The sequence below is a fragment of the Kogia breviceps genome, chromosome 11 (assembly GCF_026419965.1).
Source record: "Kogia breviceps isolate mKogBre1 chromosome 11, mKogBre1 haplotype 1, whole genome shotgun sequence".
Lineage (NCBI taxonomy): Eukaryota > Metazoa > Chordata > Mammalia > Artiodactyla > Physeteridae > Kogia > Kogia breviceps.
In genome coordinates, this window is record NC_081320.1 from 96,729,775 (window position 1) to 96,748,570 (window position 18,796).

The 18,796-nt window shown below is 41.5% G+C and overlaps 1 protein-coding gene across 2 annotated transcripts in view; it reads right to left on the bottom strand.

The window, feature by feature from the left end:
• TAF1B (TATA-box binding protein associated factor, RNA polymerase I subunit B) overlaps positions 1 to 18,796 on the bottom strand; it is a 59,395-nt gene that overhangs the window by 30,756 nt on the left and 9,843 nt on the right. For both annotated transcript variants that reach the window (XM_067008168.1, XM_059078382.2), the window contains exons 6-8: positions 16,639 to 16,792; positions 10,236 to 10,392; positions 542 to 641 (exon numbers count right to left, since the gene is read on the bottom strand). In XM_067008168.1, coding sequence (XP_066864269.1) covers positions 542 to 641; positions 10,236 to 10,318 — 183 coding nt within the window. In that variant the 5' untranslated portion in view covers positions 10,319 to 10,392; positions 16,639 to 16,792. The remainder of the gene's footprint in view (positions 1 to 541; positions 642 to 10,235; positions 10,393 to 16,638; positions 16,793 to 18,796) is intronic.

The window sequence follows — 18,796 nt, forward strand, 5'->3', positions numbered from 1 at the left end:
TACTGTTTTTTAAATTTGAAATTACCTAAAGGTCTCTATATAAAACTTTTAGTCTCAACAATACACCTATTTGCAATGCACACACCTCACATTATAGCCGTATTTTGAGGATTGCATAACCTAAAGGATTAGATGTAGCCACATAAGGAAAACAAAAAATAATAATTCTACTCTTCATTAAATTATGACTAATGTCCATATTTGAATAGGACAAAAACTAGATGACATTTTTGTTTTTCTTCGCAGGCCTCTCACTGTTGTGGCCTCTCCCGTTGCGGAGTTCAATCTCCGGACGCGCAGGCTCACTGGCCATGGCTCACGGGCCTACACGCTCTGCGGCATGTGGCATCTTCCCGGACCGGGGCACGAACCCGCGTGCCTTGCATCGGCAGGCGGACTCTCAACCACTGCGCCACCAGGGAAGCCCCTAGATGACATTTTTTAAGACTCCAACACCAAATAAGTCAGGAGAGGAATATAAACCACCAAATTACTCTTGTGTCTTATGAGTCACTACAAAGTAAAAAAGAAAATAACTTACCTCAATAGCAAAGATTCCTTTGTCACGCCCATATAATTTCATCTCTTCTGGAAAATGCTGAAAAGCATTTATATAAGGAATATGATCCTCTTCAACGAATCTATATTTTTTAAAAGAGTTTCAATAAAAGATATGTACTGATTTGGCAAAGTAAACAAAAGAGGTAAAAATGTATTTCAAAGACAAGGTAAGAATCAGTTGAGTATACCGTATATCCTACATATATGTAAGGATAATTAATCTGAAAATATCTATTATTCTCTGTACCCTCGTGTGGAGAAAACATTTAGTTGATTAATAATCTCTTAAGTTTCTGCCCAAATAGACAAAATGTTTCTAAAAGGTGTGTTTATCTGATTTGTCAATTTACCACCAGGCTTGCAGACATGGCATTCCTTCCTCCTATCCCTAGTTCCTCTCACATGATTAGCTCCTACTCATCTCTTAAATCACTTCTTCAGCGAGACCTTCCTTGATCCCTGTTTTCCTTGTTAGAATACCTCCTTGCCCACCATTCGGTCTCCAGTACCTATGACAGTGCACCGTACGTGCCTGTCACTGGAAGAACAATTAAACAAAGGAACATTTGTTCACCACTCCATCTCAATGTCTGGTACATAGTAGCTGATCAAATATTTTGAGTAAATTATTGAGTTTGAAGAAACTAGCACATATATATAAATAAACACTCATACATACTTATTTACAATTCATTCATTCATTCAACAGAAATTTATTGAGTACTATATACCCAACACTATTCTAGGCTGGGGGATACAGCAGTGAACAAAACAGTAAAATATTCTTGTTCCCATGGAGTTTACATTCTAGTGAAAAGAGAAAGATGGTTGGAAACAAATAACACAGGTGGAAGCAGGGAGACCAGGTGATCTTTTCTATGCTTAAAGCAAGAGGGTAGTGGCTTTGGTGACCAAAACAAATAAGTGAAATTTATAGTATGTCAGATAGGAAAAAATGGAAGAAGACAAATAAAGTAGAGAAAAATAGAGAAAGAGGGATGGGCACAGACTAACAGCGTCCCATATACCCCTCCTAATCAACAAACCACCGCTCCAGGCACGTCCCCTGGAAACACTGTCTCCACTTACAATATTATTACACTTTTCAAAAGTTTCAATCTGTGACAGACTGGAAATATAACAAATTGGTTCTTCATTACAGGTAATTTAAGAAGCACTGCATTAGAGGAAAGTTGTGTCTACCTGTAAAACATATCCTGAACCCCTTCCCCTCATTCCATTTCCATTACCACCACCCTAACCCAAGCCACTACCCTCTTGCCTTAAGTATAGAAAAGATCACCTGGTCTCCCTGCTTCCACCCGTGCCTACCCAGAATCCACTTTCCTCACAGTTGCCTGAGTAATCGTGAAAACATTCATCCGATTATGTGTCTCCTGCTAAAATCTTCCAGTGGCTTACCACCACACTTACAGCCAAACCCCCGGTGGGAATGGGGTTTCCTTTTGGAGTGATGAATATATCCCGGAAATAGAGGTGATGGTTGCACAACCTTGTGAAAACCTACGGAAAACCACTGACTTGTACACTTGAAGAGGGTGAGTTGTATTGTATATGAATTATACCTCACACCCAAAAAAATCCAAACTCCTAACTTGGCTTACAAAGACCTGCATCTGGCCCCTGTTTATTATCTCCCTGTCCTCATCTTCCTACTCCTCCTTCAAGTTCTTACTCCCATCACTTCAGCCTCCTCCGCTCCTTGATCACGTGGAGCTTGAAACTGCTTTAGAGCCTCTGGCACTAGCAGAGCCTCCCTCTACCTGGAATGCAAGTACTTCAGATATTCAGCTGCCGGTTCTATTTTCAGTCAGAGTGCAGCTTAAACTCCACCTTCTCAGTGAGGCCTTCCCTAATAACCCCTCTGAAGTAGCCATCCGGTCATTCTCTATCACATCATCCTATTTCAATCTTCTGAACAGCACTTCACTGGCTGATCGTTTTTGAATTTATTTGTGTATTTGCTCATCTGTTTCCTCCTCTGGTCTTAAACTTCACGAGAGCAGGGACTCGATCTATATATGGTTCACAACTGTATTTCAGGCATCTAGACTCTAGAACAACGCCTGTGTATAGTAGGTATTCAATGAATATTTGTGGAACAAATACATGTTGGCTATTTTTATTTATTATTATTGTTATTGTTAGGTAGGTAGGGTTCTTTAAAGGCTATCTAAGGGTTATGAATTTATCCTAAGGACTACGGATGCTGCTCAAGGATTTAAACAGGGAAGTGACATGCAGGATCAGTATAAAATGCATGGGTATTGGGGCCAGGCTAATAATATAGTCCCTTCAAATCAGTGTTCTTTAAGTAGTTTTCCAATAGTAGTTCTCAAACTTTAGCATCCAATAGAATCCCCTGGAGGGCTTATTAAAACAGAGACTACCAGGCCCTGTCCCCACAGTTTCTGATTCAGAAGGTTAGAATGGGTCCAAGAATTTACATTTCTAACAAGTCACCTGGCGATGCTGACGCTGTTGTTCGGGGGACCACACCTTGAGAAGAACCTGTGACTTGGAGCTCTTTTCCAAGAAAAGCAGAGAAAGAGGATCAGCGGTGAAGTCTCTCCTGTTGCTCCAAGCAGCTAAACTGGGTCCCATCTTTGTTTGTCCCACAGAGCAAAATAAAAGCCCTCCAGCTAACTAGATCTAATCTCCTCGGAGGGAATTCCCTTTGGAGGGGGAAGGGAGGAAAGAGGGAGGAAAGGAAAGATGGAGACAGAGGGGTGGGGAGAGAGAGACAGACAGACAGACAAAGGTGCAGGATCTTACCCCCACCCTTCCAACCACATACAGTATTCTCCTTGAGAAAAATTTTCGGGCAAATGTTGCTTTCTCCATCTTGTGAGATTGCTGGGAGAGCTGTGTTACCCCCTTACAGACGGCCCTGCTAGGACGGCTAACCCTGTTATCCAGCTCCAGTGACATGATTAGACTGCTGTTTCTAGTAAGATCCGGATGGCGTTCGGGAGGAAATGGACAGGAGTGGCACAAGACTCACTTCGAAGGCTGCTAAGTAACCCAGGTGAACAACGAGGGAATCGGGGAAAAATAACTGGAGAGTTATTCTGGAAGCATAATTGAGAGGACACAATGATTAACTATATGTAGAGAGAGCAAAGAGTCACGGATGAGTCTCAGGTGCCTGTATGGGATGCAACATGGCGCAGGTACTTATGAAGAAAGGAAACACTAGAGGAAGAGCTGGATTGCGGAGAAAGACGATGAAGGAGTGTCCAGAGGGCAGGTGAATATATGAATATATGGGTCTGGCCCTCAGTAGACCACTCTGGGCTGGAAATCCAGATTAGGGAATCATCACCAAATAGATGGTAATTAAAGCCTTGGGAAAGGATGAGATCACCCAATGAGGGCATACATAACAAGATGAGGTTTTTATTTATTTAATTTTTGGCCGTGTTGGGTCTTCACTGCTGTGCACAGGCTTTCTCTAGTTGCGGTGAGCAATGGCTACTCTTCATTGCAGTGCGTGGGTTTCTCATTGTCGTGGCTTCTCTTGTTGCAAAGCACGGGCTCTAGGCACGCAGGCTTCAGGAGCTGTGCCAAGTGGGCTCAATAGTTGTGGCTTGTGGGCTTTAGAGCTCAGGCTCAATAGTTGTGGCACGTGGGCTTAGTTGCTCCGCGGCATGTGGGATCTTCCTGGGCCAGGGCTCGAACCGGTGTCCCTTGCACTGGCAGGCAGATTCTTAACCACTGCGCCACCAGGGAAGTCCCGAGGTTTTTAGCTTAACAGTAAAATTCACTGAATCATGGACTCTGCATGTACTGTTTTTTTGTGTTTTCTTTTAAACATCTTTATTGGAGTATAATTGCTTTACAATGGTGTGTTAGTTTCTGCTGTATAACAAAGTGAATCAGCTATACTTACACATATATCCCCATAACCCCTCCCTCCCACCCTTCCTATCTCACCCCTCTAGGTGGTCACAAAGCACGAACTGATCTCCCTGTGCTACGCGGCTGCTTCCCACTAGCTATCTATTTTACATTTGGTACTGTATATATGTCCATGCCACTCTCTCACTTTGTCCCAGCTTACCCTTCCCCCTCCCCGTGTCCTCAAGTCCATTCTCTACGTCTGTGTCTTTATTCCTCTCCTGCCCCTAGGTTCTTCAGAACCATTTTTTAAATTCTATATATATGTGTTAGCATACAGTATTTGCTTTTCTCTTTCTGACTTACTTCACTCTGTATGACAGACTCTAGGTCCATCCACCTCACTACAAATAACTCAATTTCGTTTCTTGTTATGACTGAGTAATAGTCCATTGTATATATGTGCCACATCTTCCTTATCCATTCATCTGTCGATGGACACTTAGGTTGCTTCCATGTCCTGGGTATTGTAAATACTGCAGCAATGAACATTGTGGTACATGACTCTTTTTGAATTATGGTTTTCTCAGGGTGTAAGACCAGTAGTGGGACTGCTGAGTCATATGGTAGTTCTGTTTTTAGATTTTTAAGGAACCTCCACAGTGTTCTCCATAGTGGCTGTGTCAATTTACTTTCCCACCAACAGTGCAGGAGGGTTCCCATTTCTCCATACCCTATCTAGCATTTACTGTTTGTAGATTTTTTGATGATGGCCCTTCTGACTAGTGTGAGGTGATATCTCATTGTAGTTTTTTTTTTGCGGTACGTGGGCCTCTCACTGTTGTGGCCTCTTCCGTTGCAGAGCACAGGCTCCGGACGCGCAGGCTCAGTGGCCATGGCTCACGGGCCCAGCCGCTCCGCGGCACGCGGGATCTTCCTGGACCGGGGCATGAACCCGTGTCCCCTGAAACAGCAGGCGAACTCTCAACCACTGCGCCACCAGGGAAGGCCTCATTGTAGTTTTGATTTGTATTTCTCTAGTGATTAGTGATGTTGAGCATCCTTTCATGTGTTTGTTGGCTATCTGTATATCTTCTTTGGAGAAATGTCTATTTAGGTCTTCTGCCCATTTTTGGACTGGGTTGTTTGTTTTTCTGATATTGAGCTGCATGAACTGCTTGTATATTTTGGAGATTAATTCTTTGTCAGTTGCTTCATTTGCAAATATTTTCTCCCATTCTGAGAGTTGCCTTTTCATCTTGTTTATGGTTTCCTTTGCTGTGCAAAAGCTTTTAAGTTTCATTAGGTCCCATTTGTTTATTTTTCTTTTTATTTGCATTTCTCTAGGAGATGGGTCAAATAGGATCTTGTTGTGATGTATGTCATAGAGTGTTCTGCTTATGTTTTCCTCTAAGAGTTTGATAGTGTCTGGCCTTACATTTAGGTCTTTAATCCATTTTGAGTTTATTTTTGTGTATGGTGTTAGGGAGTGTTCTAATTTCATTCTTTTATGTGTAGCTGTCCAGTTTTCCCAGCACAACTTACTGAAGAGGCTGTCTTTTCTCCATTGTGTATTCTTGCCTCCTTTATCAAAGATAAGGTGACCATATGTGTGTGGGTTTATCTCTGGGCTTTCTATGCTGTTCCATTGATCTATATTTCTGTTTTTGTGCCAGTACCATACTGTCTTGATTACTGTAGCTTTGTAGTACAGTCTGAAGTCTGGGAGCCTGATTCCTTCAGCTCCATTTTTCTTTCTCAAGACCGCTTTGGCTATTTGGGGTCTTTTGTGTTTCCACACAAACTGTGAATTTTTTTGTTCTAGTTCTGGGAAAAATGCCATTGGTAGTTTGATAGGGATTGCACTGAATCTGTAGATTGCTTTGGGTAGTATAATCATTTTCACAATGTTGATTCTTCCAATCCAAGAACATGGTATATCTCTCCATCTGTTTGTATCATCTTTAATTTCTTTCATCAGTGTCTTATAGTTTTCTGCATACAGGTCTTTTGTCTCCTTAGGTAGGTTTATTCCTAGGTATTCTATTCTTTTTGTTGCAGTGGTAAATGGGAGTGTTTCCTTAATTTCTCTTTCAGACTTTTCATCATTAGTGTATAGGAATGCAAGAGATTTCTGTGTATTAATTTTGTATTCTGCTACTTTACCAAATTCATTGATAAGCTCCAGTAGTTTTCTGGTAGCATCTTTAGGATTCTCCATGTATAGTATCATGTCATCTGCAAACAGTGACAGTTTTACATCTTCTTTTCCAATTTGGATTCCTTTTATTTCTTTTTCTTCTCTGACTGCTGTGGCTAAAACTTCCAAAACTATGTTGAACAATAGTGGTGAGAGTGGTCAGCCTTGTCTTGTTCCTGATCTTAGTGGAAATGGTTTCAGTTTTTCACCACTGAGAACGATGTTGGCTGTGGGTTTGTCATATACGACCTTTATTATGTTGAGGGAAGTTCCCTCTAGGCCTACTTTCTGGAGCGTTTTTATCATAAATGGGTGTTGAATTCTGTCAAAAGCTTTTTCTGCATCTACTGAGATTATCACATGGTTTTTATCCTTCAATTTGTTAATATGGTGTATCACATTGATCGATTTGCGTATAATGAAGAATCCTTGCATTCCTGGGATAAACCCCACTTGATCATGGTGTATGATCCTTTTAATGAGCTGCTGGATTCTGTTTGCTAGTATTTTGTTGAGGATTTTTGCATCTATGGTCATCAGTGATATTGGCCTGTAGTTTTCCTTTTTTGTAACATCTTTGTCTGGGTTTGGTATCAGGGTGATGGTGGCCTCGTAGAATGAGTTTGGGAGTGTGCCTCCCTCTGCTATATTTTGGAAGAGTTTGAGAAGGATAGCTGTTAGCTCTTCTCTAAATGTTTGATAGAATTCGCCTGTGAAGCCATCTGGTCCTGGGCTTTTGTTTGTTGGAAGACTTTTAATCACAGTTTCAATTTCAGTGCTTGTGATTGGTCTGTTTATATTTTCTATTTCTTCCTGGTTCAGTCTCAGAAGGTTGTGCTTTTCTAAGAATGTGTCCATTTCTTCCACGTTGTTCATTTTATTGGCATATAGTTGCCTGTAGTAATCTCTCACGATCCTTTGTATTTCTGCAGTGTCAGTTGTTACTTCTCCTTTTTAATTTCTAATTCTGTTGATTTGAGTCTTCTTTTTTCTTCAGTCTGGCTAATGGTTTATCAATTTTGTTTATCTTCTCAAAGAACCAGATTTTAGTTGTATTGATCTTTGCTATCATTTCCTTCATTTCTTTTTCAGTTATTTCTGATCTGAGCTTTATGATTTCTTTCCTTCTGCTAACTTTGGGTTTTGTTTGTTCTTCTTTCTCTAATTGCTTTAGGTGTAAGGTTAGGTTGTTTGAGATTCTTCTTGTTTCTTGAGGTAGGATTGTACTGCTATAAACTTCCTTCTTAGAACTGCTTTTGCTGCATCTCACAGGTTTGGGGTCGTTGTGTTTTCATTGGCATTCGTTTCTAGATATTTTTTTATTTCCTCTTTGATTTCTTCACTCATCTCTTGGTTATTTAGTAGCGTATTGTTTAGCCTCCATGTGTTTGTATTTTTTACAGTTTTTTTCCTATAATTGATATCTAGTCTCATAGAGCTGTGGTCAGAAAAGATACTTGATACAACTTCAATTTTCTTAAATTTACCAAGGCTTGATTTGCAACCCAAGACATGATCTATCCTGGAGAATGCTCCATGAGCATTTGAGAAGAAAGTGTATTCTGTTGTTTTTGGATGGAATGTCCTGTAAATATCAATTAAGTCCACCTTGTTTAATGTATCATTTAAAGCTTGTGTTTCCTTATTTATTTTCATTGTGGATGATCTGTCCATTGGTTAAAGTCCCCTACTATGACTGTGTTACTGTCAATTTCCCCTTTTATGGCTGTTAGCATCTGCCTTATGTATTGAGGTGCTCCTATGTTGGGTGCCTAAGTATTTACAATTGTTATATCTTCTTCTTGGATTGATCCCTTGATCATTATGTAGTGTCCTTTTATTCTTTGTGTCTTGTAATAGTCTTTATTTTAAAGTCTATTTTGTCTGATATGAGAATTGCTACCCCAGCTTTCTTTTGACTTCCATTTGCATGGAATATCTTTTTCCATCTCCTCACTTGCAGTCTGTATGTGTCCCTAGGTCTGAAGTGGATCTCTTGCAGACAGTATATATACGGGTCTTGTTTTTGTATCCATTCAGCCAGTCTATGTATTTTGGTTGGAGCATTTAATCCATTTACATTTAGGGTAGTTATCAATATGTATGTTCCTATTACCATTTTCTTAATTGTTTTGGGTTTGTTATTGTAAGTCTTTCCTGCCTAGAGAAGCTCCTTTAGCATTTGTTGTAAAGCTGGTTTGGTGGTGCTGAATTCTCTTAGCTTTTGCTTGTCTGTAGAGGTTTTAATTTCTCTGTCGAATCTGAATGAGATCCTTGCTGGGTAATCTTGGTTACAAGTTTTTCCCTTTCATCACTTTAAATATGTCCTGCCACTCCCTTCTGGCTTGCAGAGTTTCTGCTGAAAGATCAGCTGTTAACCTTATGGGGATTCCCTTGTAGGTAATTTGTTGCTTTTCCCTCGCTGCTTTTTTCTCTGTATTTAATTTTTGACAGTTTGATTAATGTGTCTTGGTGTGTTTCTCCTTGGATTTATCCTGTAGGGGACTCTCTGCGCTTCCTGGACTTGACTGACTATTTCCTTTTCCGTATTAGGGAAGTTTTCAACTTGCATGTACTGTTAATCACATCTGAGAAAAGCCTTGTTATTTGGTTGATGTGGCCAAATTCAAAGGCACTATCTTCATTTACCAGAGGCATTTTATTTAATCAAAGGGCCTAGTGCCTATAATGATGATGATGATGAAGCAAACATAAACAACAATAACCAGCATTGAGTTCTTATTACGTGCCAGGCACTATGTGCTTCTCATGTAGTACTAATTATTGAAAGTAGTCTCAAACCCTCTGAGGTAGATATTCTTATTAGCCTCATTTTACCAATGAGGAAGCAGAGGCAGAGAGAAATTAAATAACTTACTCAAGGTCCTATAACACATAAATGGCGGAGCCATGATTTGAACCCAGGAGTCTGGTTCTAAATCTGTGCTCTTAAAATCACTCTACACACTAAAAAAACCTCAAATGTTACTATTTAGAACACATATGAAGCAAGGGAAAATTAACACATTAATGATTTTGGCACATCTTCTATTTAATGAGAAATTCTTACATAGAATGCCATAATTTATTCATTAACTATAAAACACGGCAGATTACCTGGAAAAATGTAAATGCTGACTATCTACATAACAGGTTCTTTTAATAGCTTTGTTTTTAATTTTGGCTTATAAACACAACCTATATTTTAGCTCTTAACAATACCAATGTATGCTTTTGTGTAACTACTAATAACATTTGCCAATGTAAAGGTCGTCTGTTCATCTTCTCTCTCAAAAATGAAAAATACTTAATAATACTACTCAGGTAATTAAATATCACTTTTCATCTTCAAAGCACTTTACTCACATTAGATAATTAATTTTCTAATACCCCATTGTAAGATAAATAGTATTATTTCCACTACATAAATAAGGAAACCAAGGAGATGAATTATTATCCCAAGGAGAATTAAACTTCAGAGTTAGAATTCAGACTGCCCAATCTTTCCCTTTCTTAATTTAAGCCTCCTTGTAAAATCCAAAATATCCAAGGTTGTCTCCTAGCGCACACAGAGAGTCAGCAGAAGCAGCATTATCTGAGAGGCCCAGCTCACCTCAGAAGATCCGCAAGAGTGATTGTCTCCCTCTGCCAAAGCAATGACAGGTAGCAGAAGGCTAGCGTCCGCGGCACAGTCATCTTCACAATTCCCTTCTCCTTTCGCAGTGCATACTCAACTCCGTCCAGAGATCCAGAACAGACAGATGCCGTTTCTAAAAGGACAAAGGGAGATTTTTAAAAGTGCAAGCAACTATTTGGGACAGCAAAGAAGAAAAACAGCAAAATCCAAAGAGGTATTTTAAGTATCTTTAGATTACTGATATAATCTTTACAAAGAACAATTTGGCAATAAAGAGCAATAACGATTCAGAAGAAAATTGTCCAAAAAGGTAACTGCTGGTTCTTTGTGGGAGTCAGATGAGCTGAGATTCCAAGGAGGGGTTTGTCTTGTTTGAATTTTTGTATAGTTAACAGGAACAATTTTTCAAATAAATAAAAGGACAAACAATTACAAAGCAAAAAATGTGTAATTCCTTTGAGTCACGCCTCAACTCACATGTCCCCTTGTCTGAGAGGCTCTCCAAACACTAGCTAAGGCAGCACCCCCTCCCACTCCCATCCTGCAGGCATCCTCCTCCACGGGGCATTATTCCATCCTCAACTCATTCACTCCACAGACACTTATCTACCTCATTCTTTGTGCCAGTCTTCTAGCTCTGTGGAAATGACCGTGTACAGTCTCTCATCTCTCCTAAAACCTACATACCAGTAGTGAGAGACAGTAAATAAACACCCCACACACAAAAATTTGCAGACAGTGGTTAAGCACAACACAGAAGAATAGCACTGGAGGGGCATACAAAATGATGGGAAGGGAAGAGACATGTGCTATTTTACACAGGTGGTCAGAGAAGCCTCTTTGGGAAAGTGACATCTGAGCAGAGACCTGAATGAAATCAGAGAATAAGTCTTAAGGATCTGGAGAGGAACACCAAGTACATCAGCAGAGTCAACCTGAAGGAACATCAAGGAAGCCAGTGTGGCGAGAGCACCACGGGTGAGGGGAAAGTGTTAAGACATGACAGGAGAGAGTAAGAAACCATATTGCTAAAGGGCTTTGTCGGTCATGATTTGTACTTTAGATTTTCTTCGAAGTACGTAAGAAGTTTCTGGAGAGTTTTAAACAGAAGAGCTACACGATCTCATTTATGGTTTTAAAAGGTTCCTCTGGCTGCTATGAAGAGTGGAGCTGGGGAGGGCGCACGGGAGACCACGATTCCAGGTCGACAACGACGGGCCCCTGTACTGGCGAGGCGACCCCACAGACGGTGAGAGATGGCTGGATTCTGGACATATTCTGAAAGCAGAGTCAAGAGGCTTTACTGATGGACTGGATGTGAAGTATGAGAAAAAAAAAGAGAAGACAAGTAGGATTCTAAGGGTTTTGGACTGAGCAACAAGAAGAATGGAGATGCCAGTTACTGAGACAAGGAAGATGGCAAAAGATCAGGTTTGACAAGAGAAATCAAGATATCAGAATTGCACAAGTGTAAGATTTTATTAAGCATACAAACAGAACTGTCGAGTAGGTAGCTGAATATAAAAAATCCTATAGTTGAGAGGATGGGAAAGAGATAGGAATTTTAGGGTTGTCAGGATATAACTGGTGTTTAAAGTAAGGAGTGAGGATAGATTTAAAAAGCAGGATGAGGAATGACCCTGAGAAACTCCAAGCTTTCTTGAGCAAAAACTCTCCAAATTATCCCTCAAAATCCCCTTTTCCAAATCCTGTAAATCCTTTCTTCATCGCATTTATCAGGAACTGAACTTTCCGTTTTCAGGGTTGCATTTATCGTCAGCTCCTCCCAGGACACTCTAAGCGGCCTGAGGACAGTCTTGCTCACCACCGCGTCCCCAGAGCTCAGAACAGTCTCTAGATCGGAAGAGGAACCCAATAAATATTTGGTGACAAACGGTCTAGCGGGTCTACTTCTCAGATTTCATCCTAGTGAAATGATTTTAAAAACATGCAAAGGTTCAGGGTCAAGGCATGTTGTGGCAACACTGTTTATAATAAGACAAAAATTTCAACCAACCAAGTGACTGGAATAGAAATGTAATTAAATAACTCCATGCAAGGGAGCAGTGCATAACAATTTACACAATGCTTTACATCAGTGGTTCTCAAGGTACAGTCCCTGGAGCAGATATATTAGCATCACCTGAGAACTTACTAGAGCTGCAAATTATCGAACCTACCGCTCTGTGGTTTAACAAGCCCTCCAGGTGATTCTGGTAGATGCTAAAGTTTGAAGACTACTGTTTTAAAGGAATATACAAGGACACAGATTTCCATAAAATATCATGTTAAAACCTTCTATATATATTATATATATAACAACATGTAGGGACTTCCAGTTAAGATGGCAGATTGAAAACATACATTAGGCTCTGTTCTGTCCCACTTCAATTATAAAAAAATTTTCACAAGATATAAATACAAGAACAAATAACATGGAAAAGGAGACAACAGCAATAAAATTTTAAAAGCTGGAAAGCAAATGGATGGATGATTATTGCCTTAGCAGTACTGAAAAAGCTGGATTCACAGCCAGCAGTAGGGAAAGCCAGGGATCAATCTAATTTTCCCCTGGGGACCTCTGAAGAAAGCTCAGGAATCAGTTAAACCAGGCACCCCTGGCAACTGAGTGAAGCAGGACTAATACTGGGAGGGTAGCTTGAAAGTCCGATTAAGAAGAAGTTAGGCACCCAGACCTCTCCCCAAACTCCATGCGGCCAAATGACTGCTCCCCACTCTTGCCAGAAAATTGGAAGTTTCTCCCCTAGAGACAGTAAAACAAAGGGCTCTCTGGGATAGGGCGTCAGTCACATACGCAGTTGAAGTAGGGGTATCTTACTGAAAACAGGAGGATTAAGTGAATGTTTACATATTGAGTATTGAGACAACTCCCTCCTCCCCCAAGGCCTTTTGCCCACCCAGTTCCCGGAACAGTCAGGGTTATAACCCCCAAATGGAAAATCCGATCAGCTAAGGCAGGGAAAAAAATTAAAGATGACAATGCTGAAGGTTCACTAAGAAAATAAACCAGAGCAGAGCTCACAAGATTAATCATGGGTACAAAGTTTCAATCAACTTTTCAATCTCCATTTTTTTTTTTTTTTTGCGGTACGCGGGCCTCTCACTGTTGTGGCCTCTCCCGTTGCAGAGCGCAGGCTCCGGACGCGCAGGCGCAGCGGCCACGGCTCACGGGCCCAGCCGCTCCGCAGCATGCGGGAATCTTCCCGGACCGGGGCACGAACCCGTGTCTCCTGAATCGGCAGGCGGACTCTCAACCACCGCGCCGCCAGGGAAGCCCTCAATCTCCATTCTTAAACAGGACTAGCCTTCTTAGGCTCGCTAAACACTTGAAGAAATCCTCTAATATAAACAGGCAAGGCCAAAACAAATTTTCAAATCAGTGGGAAATAATATTAATATCCTCAGCAAAATAAGAAAAGATGCTCCACAAAAATGAGGGAGTGAACCAAGAAGGAAGATGAAGTGAGATCAAGGAAATAAGAAATTTAACAAAAGAGAGGGGACAGAATCCTTGGAATGGTGGTAAAGAGATCCCAAAGACAGCTGGGACACAGGTCTAGAAATACATCATTCTCAATCAGAGCAGCTCAGAAGCTCCAGAAAGTCTATTACAGAAGATGAAATTGACAGAATATCTAAGGAATTGAGAGATTTTCAGAACTGAGGGGAAGTGTGGAGATATATTAGTAATAAATTATAGATTAGTAATAAATAAGTAGAAAACTAAACAAATAACAAGACAATTATCAACTCTGGAAAAACCAAAAGATATACAGAAAAAGTAATCATAGTAAGCTATGTGGTTCAGTTCTGAATAGCATTTATACACTTATAATTTAAGCACCAAAAACTGATCCAGTAAAAAATTATATTGGAAAGATAGAGAATGAGCAATTCGTAATTGTGTGTTGGTAACTACATGGGGAGGGGGCAGTGGAGGATGAGTGAAAGAGCTAAGGCTTCTTCTCCCATAGTGGGAATTTAATCGCTAATGTCCAAAACCGGAAATCAAGATGTAGTACTAGAAGCATGCGATAGAGATACGCAGGTTGCAAAAGAGTTGAAAATGAATGCCTCTTGGAAACAGGACATTTCAGGGAGACAATGGACTGCAATTTAATTTTATTTGTTATTTTTGTGATTTATTATAACAAGTCGTAAATTTATTTGAATTAACATGCATGTAGAATTCTGATTAAAAAAATTTAAAGAATGAAGAAATAGCTCACATTTTTGCAAAACAAAATAATAAAACTCTTTCCCTTTCTCTCTATATATACATGAATAAAAAACCTGAGCTGGGACGAAGTGAGAGAGTGGCATGGACATATATACACTACCAGATGTAAAATAGCTAGCTAGTGGGAAGCAGCCGCATAGCACAGGGAGATCAGCTCGGTGCTCTGTGACCACCTAGAGGGGTGGGCTAGGGAGGGTGCGAGGGAGGCTCATGAGGGAGGGGATATGGGGACACTGTATACTTAATAGCTGATTCACTTTGTTGTACAACAGAAACTAACACAACATTGTAAAGCAATTATACTCCAATTTAAAAAAAAAAACCTCTTGGAGTATATAGTAGAATACAGTGGCAGTGGTTATTCTGGGGTGATACAATAACTGGTGATCTTATTTTCTTTATGAATATCTGCATTTTTTTGGCCGTACCGCACAGCTTGTGGGATCTTAGTCCCCCGACCAGGAATTGAACCTGGGCCCTGGAAGTGAAAGTCCTAGCCACTAGACCACCAGGGAATTCCCATGAATACCTCCATTTTAGAGTTTTGTAATAAGAGTTGTTTGAATAGTTACACTTAGTGTAAAAATGAAAATAAGGCTCTAAGGATCATCATTTACTAAAAAACAAACATGCAAACAAAAACCCCTAACATAGGTAAATGATCACGATGCTTTATTTAAAAGGCTTGGATGGGGGTAATTCCATGGTGGTCCCGTGGGTAAGACTGCATGCCCAATGCAGGGGGCCTGGGTTTGATCCCCGGTCAGGGAACTAGATCCTGCACGCATGCCACAACTGAGAGTCCGCATGCCGCAACGAAGATTCCGCGTGCTGCAACTAAGACCCAGCACAGCCAAAACAAACAAACAAACCAAATAAATAAATAAATATATTTTTTAAAATAAATAAAAGGCTTGGATGGTTTGCAGTCACAGTCCTCTGGGCCTCTCTGGGCCAGGCTTGCCTGAAAACATGGAGAAGGAAACTCCAGAGATTCCATGCCGCCCAATTATCCTATGATTCTAACTTCTTTGGACACAAAATGTAACTTAACTGATATCTGTGTCATTGTGCAGTCCAACAAGAAATGTAGATACGCTGAAGAAAACAAAATAAAACAAAAGAAATGAGGATATGCTGATAATAGGAATTTTTAATCTTTGGAGGGCAAGGGGCTTGCAAAGAAGTACTCCATACTTCTGAAGTGTTTTGTTGAAAATTTTATATAACCATGCTTAATGCAGATTTCAACAATCCCTAACACCAGAGGTTTTGGAAGCTATCTCTCAAAGAACTCTATCAGCACACATCAAGATTCTAGCAATCTATAATAAATTCTTGGTCTGTTCTTTGAGCTCTGTTTTCCACTGCCTTTTTTTTTTTAAAGGAGTGTGGAAACTAAAATCATGAATAAATGCTTTCATGAGGTCTGTATCTGTAACCTTAAATATATTCCTTATCTACTTTAAATTATGGAATTAAATCAGAAGGTAAGACACATGTATACACACACATATATGGTACGTTTTATTCAGTCTGCTATGCTGAGAAATTGGGCGACTTATCTTTGACTCTTGTCTATCTTACCTTCTGGCTAAGTTCTGCCATTTCTCTGCTGCAACTTTTCTCCGAAAATTCTGAGCCCACACCTATCTTTATGGAGCTAGCATCCTTTCTGGATCTACTTACTGTTTACTCTCTTTAAAAATCACACCAGGACTTCCCTGGTGGTGCAGTGGTTGAGAGTCCACCTGCCGATGCAGGGGACACGGGTTCGTGCCCCGGTCCGGGAAGATCCCACATGCCGCGGAGCGGCTGGGCCCGTGAGCCATGGCCGCTGAGCCTGCGTGTCCGGAGCCTGTGCTCCGCAACGGGAGAGGCCACAGCAGTGAGACGCCCGAAAAAAAAATCACACCAAAAAACTCATGTAGAGACGATGTACCTTTTTAAAAATTGCACTAAGATTTCATTTAGTTTACCTTTCTCCTTGCCATATGATTCAACAAGTCATTCTTCCTTGCTAGGCCAAGTTTCCCTCCTTGGAATATGAAGAGGTTAGACTATTTTTAAGATGCATTGCCAGGTTTAAAATTCTAGGTAGTTTGATTCTCATCTTACCTGACTGTGAGGCTCTGATGATGGGGAAAGGCTTCTGAGTGTGGACAGCAGGCTGAGATTCTGCTCCACTCTCAACAAACGCAGGACAGCTCAAGTCACTCAGCAGCTCAGGTTCACTATCCCAGTCTGAATGACTTGGATTATCTTCTAATACCTATTTTGTAAGATAGTATAAATTAGGATTTTACAGGAATTTACAACATAATTACTTTCCATAGACATAAACAGTTGCTGAGCATCACAAACACCGGAAAAGGAGCCTCGAGACCTGCAGCCGCCTGCCCGGCCCCTGCGACCGAGAGGCCCTGCCCTCCGCACGTGCTCCCCACCGTCTCCGGCAGTGCTCCTGGAGAAGGTCTTCAAACAAGCGTGAGCAAGTCAACAGGCAGCCATGCCAGGCCTCCTTCTCTCTGGACCTAACACCTCTCTTGCAGCTCTGGTATCCACACCAATAAAAACATCAAGTGTCAGTCACTGACTCCAGGCACACTAACTGTTGACAAGGATATACCACCTCTTACCCTTGTTGAATTTTTCACACATGTATGGTTGAAACGGTGGTCAGAGTGTCCCTCAGAAAGGTCAGCTGGCTGGCTACCTGAAGGCCTCATTGAGTGACATTACCTCGGGGAACTGATCACAGTCCCCAAACCATGCTCTCAACCACGCAGGCCAAGAAACTTGATCTTATTATGAGGAGATAAAGCTCATATGAAGGAAACTCACAAGAGAATGAGACAAAAAAATCAGGGACAGGATAATGCTTGTGTCTTCTGTCGAGCACATCCCCTCCGACAGGCGAGCCCACGAGGGGCCAGGCAACCATAAAGCTGGCTGATAAGCGGAGCCTCTGAGAAAACCGAAGCAATCCTGAGGAAACATCCACAGGCTCCCGCAGGCAACCGTCTGCCGGCAGCTCCACCACGCGCTCTGCCCTCCGTCGGATTCTTCTGGTGTGCTGTCCACGCCACGCTCCCCTCTAAAGCCAGTGTCTCCCTTTGTGCACTCGATCCCACCCCCTCTCTACGCAAAGATGATCACTCACTTCTATTCCTCCTCCATCAAGAATTTCTTCTTTCTCCTGTATCATTCCTATCAGTGCACCATCATGAACTCCACTTGAAGAAAAAAACTCCCCTTGACTCCAGCTACAGCGCGATTTCTCTGGACTTCCTCGCAGCAAAATGCCCAGAGGGCGCTGCCCAGACGTGCCGGCTCCACCCCTCCTCTCCGTCCTCTCCAGGCGAGGCGCTGGTCCCACTCTGCCCGGCTGCCCGACTGTCAGCCTCTCCCTTCCTGAGCTGGAGGCAGCATCTCTCCCAGTGGATCACTCCCCTCCCCTTAAAACCCTCTGTCCCTTGGTTTCTAGAATGCCCCCTTCACTCCCTAGGCTTTCCTCCCACCTCACCAGTGGCTCCTTAGACTTCTTTGCTGACTCCTCCCTCTTTTATCCCAGACCCAGACCTTAACCCTAGAGTGGCCCAGAGCTCAGTTCTTGGTCCTCTTCTCTGTTGTCACTCCACAGGGATGTCATCTGGTCTTGTGGTTTTAAATACCATTTACTACCTATATTGCTTTCAATTCTAAAATGCACTCCCATGTCTCCACATTTTAACATCCCTGAAATCAGGATGTATCTTACAATCAGTGGCATGTCATGATTTAATTTGCAGCATTATCTTTTCTTGGAAGTACTTAAAATAATGGTGCATCTTACAAACAATGGCATTTTAGTTTTGATTATGGTGTAAGCTGCCAGCTTCTAAATTTACATCTCCAGCCCAGACATCTCCTCTGAGCTGAAGATTTGTATATCTGAGGACTTGACATTTCCTCTTGGATGTCCAAAAGCTGTCTCAAACTTATGCCCCAAACTGAACTATCATTATTCCTGCTCCACCTGCTACTTCTTTTCTTTTTTATTTATTTATTTATTTTATTTATTTTATTTTTGGCTGCGTTGGGTCTTCGTTGCTACGCACGGGCTTTCTCTAGTTGTGGCAAGCAGGGGCCACTCCTTGTTGTGGTGTGCAGGCCTCTCGTTGTGGTGACCTCTCTCATTGCGGAGCACGGGCCCTATGTGGGCAGGCTTCAGCAGTTGCAGCACACAGGCTCAGTAGTTGTGGCTCGCGGGCTCTAGAGCACAGGCTCAGCAGCT